This window comes from Cygnus atratus, chromosome 1 (assembly GCF_013377495.2).
Source record: "Cygnus atratus isolate AKBS03 ecotype Queensland, Australia chromosome 1, CAtr_DNAZoo_HiC_assembly, whole genome shotgun sequence".
Classification (NCBI taxonomy): Eukaryota; Metazoa; Chordata; class Aves; order Anseriformes; family Anatidae; genus Cygnus; species Cygnus atratus.
The window spans coordinates 52880418-52892499 of record NC_066362.1 but is presented as its reverse complement, the minus strand read 5'-3'; the positions used below and the strand labels follow the sequence as shown (position 1 = coordinate 52892499).

Below are 12082 nucleotides of genomic sequence, written 5' to 3'. Positions count from 1 at the left end.
AGCCTGTTTTTGCTTTTTAAGAAAGTACGTCTGAGTCTAGTTAAAATTACTGTATCAGATGTGGGTAAAGGAAGAGAGACGGTTGCACTTTGTAAGTCTGTGTTGTTTTGATTTCTGGTGTATCTTGTCCCCCAGATGTGCCTGGCCTTCACAATGAGAGTGTTAGTTGGCCTGCTTCATACCTGGGAGGTTGCTAAAAGGTAATGGCATGGGCAATCGTGCTGGTGGTGGAATACAGGAGCGTGTTTTGCTTAGTGGTATGGATGTGACTGCAGAGTTTGCTGCTGCCACCATAAGTCCATGGCAGGTCCCAAAACTTGGATTCTGCTCTGAGTAGCTGATGAAGAACTTTGTTTTGGAAGTTATTTGGCTCAGACTGAGTTTAATTTAGATAATATAACCAATATGTTCTGATGAAGTACTCTTCATGGCTTTGTGTCAGGCGTCCAGCGTCCATGGAATCTGAGATCAAAACTCTGCATTCTGACATGTCTCTTTTGTGAGGAACAGCTGCGCAGGGCAAAGTTTTAGGCAATCTTCTCCGTACAACTGGGATTCACAAGTAAATAGAGAACTGCAATTAAGGCCAAATATTACTGGATGAGCCACGATCAATTTGTGAGCATCTGCTATCGTTCAGAGATGAAGCGCAATCTCTCCAGTAGCTCCTTCAGGAGCCAGACACAGTGACAAACGCAGAAGCCCTGAACAACCACAAAGAGTGAAAATGCAGAAGTAGCAGATAAATAAAAGTAACTTTCTCGATTAATTAGCATATTTTTTGCCTTGCTTACCTTATGCTTTGGGCAAGAATCAGTTGTTCAAGTGTTGAAGACTTTCATATACTGAACAAGTTGTAGAAAAGTATAGTTTTCTTATAATGTAATAATAAATGTTCTCTGCATTTGCTGGAAGGTGAGTTGGTGGTGTTTCATATAGCATTTTCATTTAGATTTTAAATAGTTCCTTTGAGATTCAGGAATGAAAGGAAAGGAAAACCCATATTCAGAGAGGAAAAAAGTAGAGCCGCCTTAATGACCTAACCTAAGTCCTGATGTAGCTGGTTACTCATAAAATCTCAAACCAATCATTATTAAGTATCTGTCAATATGCTGCAATTTCAGCTTGTGATTATGCACTTGTAGTTACAGCTTGTAGTATCTTTAGGATTATTTTCTGTTTATTTTTTGAAAAAAATGTAGCATTTAATGACAAATATGATTGCAATATATCACTGAATATGAAATGCCGACTGCTTTATATTAACTTTTTTCCATTTTAGTCATATACTGTAACAGAATTTATTTTTTCAAAGTTACAAATCCCTAATATATGAAAAGAGCTTTCCAGTACTTGTTAAAAAAAAATAAAAGGAAAAAAAAAGAGAAGCCAGCCTCCTCCTTCTCAGTTATTAAAAAGCAACTTCTTTTGTTTTGGTTACCTTTCAACTTAAGAAAATACAGGAATTGTAAAGTTTTAGGAGAGTTTTTTTCTTTATTGATTTTTTTCTGTCCTTCTCAGCAAAACAAAATGTATGTAGCTTTTAATTAAAAAATCTAGAGCTATGAAAACACAACACATATTTTACAACAGCACGTGGCCTCAGGGTGTTTCTTTCAGATATTACAGATCACTGACAGATTGAAAAATGCCCTCCATTTCACCTCCATACCGTGATGTATAATGGGTGGTAGAGGATATTGTCCTCTTGTGGTATTTTACAATATAGTATAGTAAATAGTAAAAATGAGGATAAAAGAAAAAATTTTACTACTACAGTAATCACTTCTAGGTTAATGATATGAGTTAAAACATTAAAGCAAACCAATTTAATATCTTTTTCAATTGTTTACTGCCCCTCTTAAATATCATGCTTATCACAGAAGTGGAACTTTTTAGAAAGTAGCTCTTGATTAAAGCTGGAAAAGAAGCCGGTGCTAATTCTTCTCTGCTTAAATGCACATTTGTTTTCTTTAATGTATTTATGGAAGTTTTCCTTGGAAATTACAGCATGTGCAGCAGGAGTTGCAGTGTATAACCTAAGTGTAATATAATTCTGTATTCAGCATCCATTAAATTTGTGATTTGATGCTGGGAAATGCTGGAATGCTTCTGGAAATGGAGTTCTTGATTGTGCAGTGCCAGAAACTGTTTAAACATAGTACCCAACTCACCATGGACAGGACCTTTGGAGTTCATTATATCATGGAAATTTCATTTTAAAAGTTCATGCTTGGCAGATATACTGTGGATTGCTGATTACCTTTTCTTATGTAATCAAGGGAAGGTAAAGCAAGAATTAATTTAGTCCTGTCTATTTGTTTAGCACAAGATCATTGCCTTCTTATTTTTAGTCAAAATTTCCTCTCTTTTTAGAACTGTTCTCCCAATGCTAATTTAGCAATGTATTACTGTTGCCCAGAGAAGCTGTGGATGCCCCATCCTGGGAAATCTTCAAGGCCAGGCTGAATGGGGCTTTAAGCAACCTGGTCTGGTGGGAGGTGTCCCTGCCCATGGGGGGTTGGAGCCCTTATGTTAAACAGATTTGTACAGATCATTTTCACAGAATGGGAAACTAGTATAAATAAGCATTCTGACGTAGGAGGCAGTATTTGATAACACATGTCTTTAGGTCATGTCTGAAGTGATTAAGTTAAGCAGTGAACATGAAGATGCTTTTTTCTGTATACTTAGTGGTAGAAGACTCCTAAGTACAGTAGCTAAATGCCTAAACTTAATACTGTGAATACTTCCTTTCCTAACTATATGTTCTGACCCAATTTAGCAAGGGTAGGTGGTGGTGCTAGTGTTTTATGGTTATTTTCTTTAACAGAAGGCAGTTCTATGTCAAAATATATACTGAAAGTCTTTTCCAAAAGTGTCACAACATGTGTAGTGCATAAGCCTTGCATTGTCTATTTCCTGGAGGAAATCAGTTTAGATTCTGTGTTTTAAAGTCAAAAGGTGCACCAAAAAGCAAATGGATGAAGCATGTTAGGAAGTATAACAGATAAAGTAATTATGAAATTCAGGTTTAATTTTTTAAGCAATTATTTTTCATTTGATTGAAATATGTCTTGTTGCTCACTAATTTAGTGCATCTTTCTCATTTTACTTTTTCTCTCTCTCTCTTTTTTTTTTTTTTTTTTTTTTTATTATCTAGGTGATTGACATAGGTTCTGGAAAGGGCTACCTGAGTTCATTTTTGTCCATGCAATATAACTTAAAAGTATATGGAATTGATTCCTCTAACACCAACACCAATGGTGCTCATGAAAGGAACAGGAAATTGAAGAAACACTGGAGAGCTTATCAGAGTCGAGCAAGAGCAAATCCTGAAAGCCAGAGATTAGAAAAGGCAAATGACAGTCCAGTGCAAAATGAAATTAAATGTAAAGCAGTCAATGAAGGGACCTTAAATAACAGCTGTCTTCAAAGTCAAGACCAAAGGACTACTCAAGACTTAGTTCCTTCTGGTGTTTTCACAGAAGTAGCTACATCTGAGACCAGCAAACAAACAGAAATTGATTTGGTGGCTCAGGCACAATGCAATGAAAGCAGACTTTCTGAAGAGGCTTTTGCTATTCTCGATGTTCTGCCTGCTAATGCTGTAGAAATTTTTTCTTCCTCCCAGTGTAACAGTGGGGAGCTCTGTGAAGAGGAAAAGGCCAAAAGAAAAATGGCATCTATCAAAGCCAAAGCGAGCAAGTCAAGTGAATCAAACCTTTATTTTCCATTGACTTCCTACGTCACTGCGGAAACAGAACTCGGTGACATCATAACAGATTTGGAGGTTATGTTACTCATATTTGAAATATATTGTCCATTGTCTTTATATTGCTGTTTTCATACATACGTAATGTTTGATGAGTGTACATAAAATGCTATCGGTGAATGAATATTCTGACCAAATGTTTTTCAGCCAGATTACATTAGTATTTCTAACAGATACAGAGATTGTTTTTCTATTTTAATATTAGTATTATTTTGAATATGTAGAGCAGCCTCTAGAATTTATGGAGTAGATAATAATCAGCTGTCAAAGTTAACAGCATACGTATTAGCACATTCAGGTATTTTACAATTCTGGATATAGATAACATCTAATTATTAAGAAAATAGCTAAATTTACCAGGTAGGCAAGTATGTTAAGCACTAGAATTTCAATTTCCCTGAAATTTCTTATTTTTAAAGTTTTATATTTTTCTAATTTTGGTAAAAGTTTGAAAGCATAACAGAACGTACTGACTATAAAACTCAACATAAAGAGTTTGTAACGAGCCTTATTTGTAAATAATGCTTTTATATTTTGTCTTTCCGGAGTTACCGTAAGTTCACTTAGTAATCTGCTAGCTGACAAGGATTGTGTCTACACAAACAAGCACAAGCTCAGCTGCTCAAAGGCAATGGTACAAGTCTAGAAGCTGTATGGCTGGTTAGTTGCTGTGCCTGAGCTAACTTACATTGATTGTGTAGATATATTCAGTCTTTTATGGAAAGATGAAAACTTGTATGTATTCAGGGGTGTAATTCATTTCTAATACAAGACCACAGGTTTGTGTTAGTTGTGGAGGAGCTGTTTATGCTCCTGTAAAACAGTAGGTGAAGCATATGCCTCTAAATTTGCACAACTGGATTTCATCTCCACTTAGCATGTGATTTGTATGATATAAAAAGCAGAAAAAATGCTGCATCACTGCCTGTCTTTAAAAACATTACTGTAAAAAAGTAAAAGCTTTATTGTGTTAAAAAATAGTAATAACCAAACTGCACTCTATGTGTGATGAATGTGTATAATTAAAATACCTAAAAAGTACAATCATTTAAATGACTCTAAAAGTATTCTGAGAATATTTAGAAATAAAATATTATTTTATAACTAGTTTTACAAACATCAGCATTTTTAATTTTAACCATAAATTGATTTTTTTCTCAATTTTTCCTAAGCTGGGGAAAATGAGTATTTACTAATTTATACAGTAAGTTCTGAAAATGATTTGAATTGCTGATGAAATACTGGGATAGAAATGAATGTTTGTATGTAGGCCCAGGACTAATACTGAGATATCAAATTTTACTGCACTTAAGCCAACAACCCAGAAAGTACTTTCAGTTATACCCAGGCAACCTCAGTGAAGTCAGTGATTGTCCAGAAGTGTACCTGACACAGACAGATTACACTCGTATTGTTCAGAAGTTTTGAGTACACTAATGTTCCATGGACTGAATGGATGTCATGTGGTAGCCACTCCCTTTCCCCTGAAAGAAGCTAATTTTAAAGCAGCGGTTTAACTGCAGCTTTTGCAGGTGCGTATCTTCCATTAGCCTCCAAACTTCATTATTGTTCCACTCATGTGGAAGAAGTGTTCCACTTCATGTGGAAGAAAAGATTTGTGCAATGATGAGCTGAAGCTGGCTAACAAGCAAAAAATCTTTTAAAAACTAAGCTGAAGTGGAACTGAACTTCTGCCACCTAAAAATTTTGGGTGCTAGGGCAATGAGAAAGCAATCACAGAGAAGTAGCACAAGCAAAGTGGAAGGTGAGAAAAGTCATGGGAAGAAGAAAAAAAAACAGAGGAAAGAAAAGGAAATACGTACAAATACTATACAATACGGAAAGAAAATCAAAGTAATACAGAACAACAAAAATAGACGTGTGCAAAATGACTGCAGAAGGGCACTACAATTGAATGTACCTTGGCTGACTGATAACCATTAATAAATAAGACAAAAGCAACAATAATTCAAAGCAACAAGCACCATGTTTACCATGTAGATTTCAATAAATAATTCTGGGAGGAAAAAGTCTTGCTCTGAACAGTGAGAAGAGGGTTGATTGGGATGGAGAAATAGAGAGAAATGGGAAACTGAGGAAAAAGGAAAGCAGAAAGTAGAACGGGCAGAACAGAGTATCTGAAGTTGAAGTTCTTTGTTTTTTGTTTTAGGGAAGAAAATACCAATCTGTTGTTGAATGATAGTATGCACACTGCACAACTGCGGTACAACTACAGTTCTGGAAATAGCAAAGCAGATGGAGCAGGGCCTGCTCTTCAAATTACACTTGTACTTAGGAAGTGGTTTTGATTTCAGCAGTTCAGAGTAGCAGAAATGCCACAGATAGGTCCATCTGTCTATGTTATGGTAGACAATCTGAAGTAAGAAAAGCAAGTATCAGTAGTAGTAAAAATTATAAGAGGAAAGCGAGGAAAGATGAGACAAAATGGCCAGTGTCCAGTCATCATGTAGATGCCCCCTTCCATGCAGTTAAACCAGCTGCTGTTCACACTCATAAACTTTTGCTTCCTCTTGGACACTGAAGGTAAAGTATGGAGATGCATAATTCCGTAGGTGAACAAAATGCTGAGCAGTCTTGTTCCCCATAAAGGAAATACACTGTGTTTTCTTAGCACTGAAGTGCTTTTATTGTTCCTAGAAAAATTCCAGAAGAGAACACCAGGAGTCGTCATGGAGTCGTATATTTAAACCTTACAAGTGAATAACCATTTGCAGGATGTTTGGGTTTTGGAGTTTGTTGTTGTTATTCATAGTCTTTCCGTTGTACAGGGAGATGCTTTATTGTTGCTTTTTTTTTTCTTCTTAGGACTGTATAATGGTGGGTCTGCATACATGTGGTGATCTTGCTGCAAGTACACTACGAATATTTACTGCCAAGCCTGAAATCAAAGCAGTTTGCAGTGTAGGCTGCTGCTACCATCTGTTGTCAGAACAGTATGAAAACCAAGAAGGTAATTCTGAGTTTAACTTGTGGCTGCCAGTTTGCATGTTGAGAATATTATACCTTTTAATTAATAACCTCCTGATGTTTGTTCCTTTCCAATGGCTTATTTAATACTGATTTTAATTACTTTATGTGGGTATTTCACTCCCGGATGCCCTGTAGCTTTCCTGTTATGCCAATATTGCTAATATTCTTGCTGAAATTAGGGACATTAATGCAGAATGTTTTTATGTGGTTATGAATACAGCTGTTTTTATTCCATTACTTCACTCGTAAAATGTTGAGGCTTTTTTGGTCAATATGTTTTCATCCTTTTGAAATATTTTGTACCAGATTTTGCCTTTGGCTGTCGGCATGCAGCATCCATTTATGTTCAATCGTACATGTACAACTATAAGCAGAATTAAGTCCTTGTAATGCAAATTATTACTCTAAAAAACATTCATCTGAGCACTTTGCTCTGGGGCTTTGCCAGTTTAGAACATTATGGAACAGTACGTTTAACAGTTTTTCTTGGGGTGATGAGCTGAAAATTATTTGGGGATTCACACCTCGGGCAAATTTTCCTTCTTTTTTACTATTTCAGATAGAAAGCTAGTATCTTTAGCTGAAAAGTAAATTCTTTACCTTTCTGTACAGCTTTCAAACAACAGAGAGTTACACTTTGCACAAATGTAGTGAATGCATGCCATAGTAGATGAAATTGATGGATTGCTGGGTTTATCATGAAAAGCTCATGTTGTTTCTGTTGTCTAGTGTTTTCTAGTTAACAGTGATGGAGTCATTGCTAACAGAAGTACTATTGTCTGTTTGGTTTAATACTTCGTGTATATCAACTTGGAAGCAATTTGGTATAAAGTAATAATAAAGGATATAGACTACAGCTAAAAATTGTCACTTTCTACTTCAACATCCAAATGCTGTGTTTCCCCTAGAACTTTCTACAGCATCTTCTGCTATTATTTCAAGCAGTGTATGGATTAACAGATGCATTAACATTTTAATTTCTATTTAGCTCATTCGTTTTTAATGCATAGTGAAAGGCATTAAATATCTGGCTTTCCTGAGCAAACAAGTGTAATGTAGCTGAGCTCTCTAATGATCATCTGCTGAAGTCTTAGAAACTGATCACCATTATCAACGAAATTTGAGAGAGAGGTGGATTGGCAAAGTTTATTTCATCTCTTTCAGGGAACTTCATGGACAGAAAGGCAGGAAGAACTCAGCTGGTGTTCTGTAACAGTTGGCTGCTCAGCCAGCTAAGGCATAGCTCTGGATTGACCACAACACATGCCAGCTCTTGCTTGTTTTAGTGATTTTTTTATGTTGCTCAGGATAGATCTGGAACAATTTTGAAAGATTTTACAGTGTATTATTTTAATTATTTCCCAATACTTCAAATTAACAAAAGAAAAAAAGGGGGGGGATACAATTGAAATTTATGTTCCTATATTTGCATTACAGAAACACAATAAGTAAAAAACATACAATTATTTTTACGTCAATGTTTTAAAAAACTGTGAGCTTTTCAGACACCTGTGATTAAGTTTGTGTGTCTCAAACATTTGGTTATTTCATGTTATTGCAAACACGATATAACTTCCTGTTCTAGCAGTGGGATGATTACTTTTTCCAGACCAGTGCATAAGGCTTTACTAAATTATTATCATTCAGACACCACCAAAGGATCAGCTGTTATAATCTGTTATAAATTCAACTAAACAGATGTGCATACAGTGATAAGAGATACTGCAGTTTCACAATAGCATGGAAATGAAGCCAAATTGTGCGTTGGAATTTCTAGCTATTTGATTTTTCTCAACATGGAGGATACAAATTATAGAATCATAGAATCACAGAATATCCCGTGTTGGAAAAGACCCATAAAGATCATCGAGTCCAGCTCCTGGCACCACACAGATCTACCCAAAAACTTAGACCACATGACTAAGAGCACAGTCCAAACGCTTCTTAAACTCCAACAGGCTTGGTGCTGTGACTACGTCCCTGGGGGGCTACTTCCAGTGCACGACAACCCTCTCAGTGAAGAACCTCTTCCTGATGTCCAGCCTGAACCTCCCCTGTCACAGCTTGACACCATTCCCTCGGATCCTATCACTGGTCACTAAAGAGAATAGATCGGCACCTGCCCCTCCACTTGCCCTCGTGAACAAGCTGTAGGCTGTGATGAGGTCTCCCCTCAGCCTCCTCTTTTCCAGGCTGAACAGACCAAGTGACCTCAGCCGCTCCTCATACGTCCTTGTACAGGGCCTTGTCTAGTCATGTTTAGAATGTATCTCTAAGGACAATGATAAGGCAGCCCATTCCAATGTTTGACTACCTTCACGACAATTTTTTTTTCCCTGTATCTATTTGAAGTTTGCATCTTACATGTGTTATCTATTGTCCTTTCACCTCCAGGAGGAGTCTGGCTTAACCTTTTAACTTCCTTTTAATTAGGTAGGTGAATACAGCAGTTAGATCCCTCCTTGATCTTCTCTGCAGTCCTATAGTTCCCACTGAAATCCTTCGAGTAAGTCAGCATCTTGGTCTGGAAAGCTCAAAGAAGCACTCTAGATACTCTCGCTCTCACAAATGCTAAAGAGGGGAAATAATCATGTCCCTAACCTGTGGATTACACTGTTGAGCCTTTGGGTCCTGTCAGTTTTCTACACACCTTGTAGTCTACCTGCTGGAATCATATCTTGCCAATTTGGCTATAAAGATACTAAGGAAACCTTCCTGACAGCCTTGCTAAAGTCAAGGTAAACTATAACTACTGCTCTCCCCAAATTCTTGGAGCCAGTCATTGCATCGCAGAAGGCAACGTAGCTTGTCAGTCCCTGATAAATCTCTGCCACCTGTTACAATAACAGAGTTAGTTGGAAGGGACCTGCAAAGATTATCAAGTCCAACTGCCTGACCACTTTCTAAAAGTTAAAGCATGTTATTGAGGGCATTATCCAAATGTCTCTTGAACACTGACGGGCTTGGGGCATCAGCCACCACTCTAGAAAGCCTGTTCCAGTGTATGACCACCTTCATGGTAAAGTATTTTCTTTACATCTAGTCTGAACCTCTCCTGGTGTAGCTTTGTGCCATTCCTGAGTGTCTTATCATTGGTTGCCAAAGAGAGGAGACTGACACCTCCCTCTATATCTTTCCTGCTTGGGAAATTGTAAAGAGCAATGAGGTCACCTCTTAGCTTTCTTTTCTCTAGACTAGACAACCCAAGTGTACTCAGCCTCTCCTCACAGGACATGCCTTCCAGCCCTTTCCCCAGCTTTGTTGCCCTCCTCTGGATGTTTTCAGGTACCTTACCTTTCAGGTACCTCTTTAATATCGTGGACCCCAGAACTGCACACAATATTCAAGGTGAGGCCACACCAATCAATGCTAAATGCAGCAGGACAATCACGTCTTTTGACCATCTGGCTATCCTAATTGCAGTTTGCCTTCTTGGCTGCCAGGGCACACTGCTGATTCATGCTGAGCCTACTGTTGACTGTTCACAATCTCCTTCTTGTTCTTCATGTAGCTGGACATGAATTCCAAGAAGATTTGCTCTGTAATCCTCTGAGTACTGAAGTTAGACTGGATGTGATATTTGCCTTTTTCCTGTCACCAGGAATCTCCCTTGATGGATGTGACCATTCAAAGGTGACAGAGTGTGGCCTTCACATGACACCAACCAGTTCCCTCAGCTCCTGAAATGCATCCCATCTGGTCTCATGGACTTGAGTACTTCCAGTTGGTCCCTGAACCAGTCTTATCTGTTTTGTAGGTAGTGCTTCACTTACCGCAGACCCTGCCAGAGAAGCTGCTCATTAATGAGGACCTTAGGTGGAAAGACTAGTTAGAGTATTAGGATGCAGACTTAGAGCTAGGTCTCTGTGGTTACACAAGAACTTCCTAAGAAGCAGACAGAATTGTGCAGAATTTGCTGGAACACAGCAAGTCACAATTGTTTGAAATCAGTCCAATAAGCAAGGGCTTGCCTGTGAGGACACAGTGGGAAGTTCTGTTATAAAGCACTTTATACTTGTTTTATCTTGACTTAGTAGCTTTGAGGATTCTTTGTTTTAAAAATATAATTGCTCTATTTTATACTTATACTTTTGCCTGGTGTAAAAGCTTTTTATCTTCTTGAGGTGGTTAACTCTTAAGGAAAATATTGAGGCATGTCCATCTAAAACCTCTTCCTATCTTATTCTCCACCGGAGAAAAAACTTCCCAAACTGCCTCCCCCCCAGCCCTGCCCCCACCCAAGTACCACATTTTTCATCTTTGCTGCTTCTTATTCTTTAATGTAAATGCAGATGGTTGCTCTCATAAGGCTAGTTGAAGCAGATGTGCCAGCCCACAAAAAAGCTGCTGTGCACTGACAGTTGCCATAACTTGAAAAGGCTGGGCTGTATGTTGCTTGACTGTTATGTTTTATTGAATACCAAAGTCAGTCTTGTTTGAGGCTAGTGAAAAATTGCTTTTTCACTTTGTATTATATGGGATTAAATGATACTCATGGGAAGAAAAATTACCTGATTCAATGTCTAACATACCTTTTATATGTCTGAGATTGTGAGTTGATATAATATCAAGAAAATATTACTAAGCTGTTGCTGGGGGGCTATTAAGTCACCTTGGTTATCGCAAGGTTGTTTTTTTCTTTCTGAGAAGCTGAATATGAAGACTAATAGCTTACATATCTATCAGATTCTAAAAATACTAAAGATACGGTAAAATTGCATGATTCAGTTTGCCATTGGTCCTTCTATGAATACTTTGGGAGCATTTGTGATGAAAGTAGATGCCATAGTCACAGTCTTGGATCTTGCAGTCAGTATACAGAATATTCTTCTATGTGTGTATAAATAAGCTAAATTCATCTGGAATTTTCTGTAATGAGACAATTCCAATTATGCTGGGAATAATTCTGAACTCTTAAGAACATGAAAGCCTTTGTTTTGATTTATTAGTAACTACAACAACCAAGAGGAGCTGCGTAATCTCAAATTTCTATTCAATTAAAAAAAGTTGAAGCCAGTGACTTTCAACACCTGTCTTTAAATTTCACTGCTGTTATAAGTAGTACCAAATACTAAACTTCAGTTTATATGGAATATTATGACAGCTCTTGGAAAATTCTAAGTAGTTTTATTTTGGCTTTCTCTAAGGAGAATTGGCTGTTCATACAGAGATTCTGGTATGGATTAAATGCACTAAACCATTAATGTGATAGATTCCTTTAGGGTTGTTCTTCACTGTTACTGCATCTGATAGTCAATTACATCAAAGTAGTAAGGATTTTTCAATCTGTTAGAAACTTTTTACACAAACTTACTT

General features: G+C 37.3%; 1 protein-coding gene across 2 annotated transcripts in view; it reads left to right on the top strand.

Moving 5' to 3' along the window:
- The window catches only part of METTL25 (methyltransferase like 25), a 61465-nt gene that overhangs the window by 14178 nt on the left and 35205 nt on the right, over window positions 1-12082 (top strand). For both annotated transcript variants that reach the window (XM_035551738.2, XM_035551737.2), the window contains 2 exons: window positions 3164-3793; window positions 6602-6746. In XM_035551738.2, the coding sequence (XP_035407631.1) occupies window positions 3164-3793; window positions 6602-6746 (775 nt within the window). The remainder of the gene's footprint in view (window positions 1-3163; window positions 3794-6601; window positions 6747-12082) is intronic.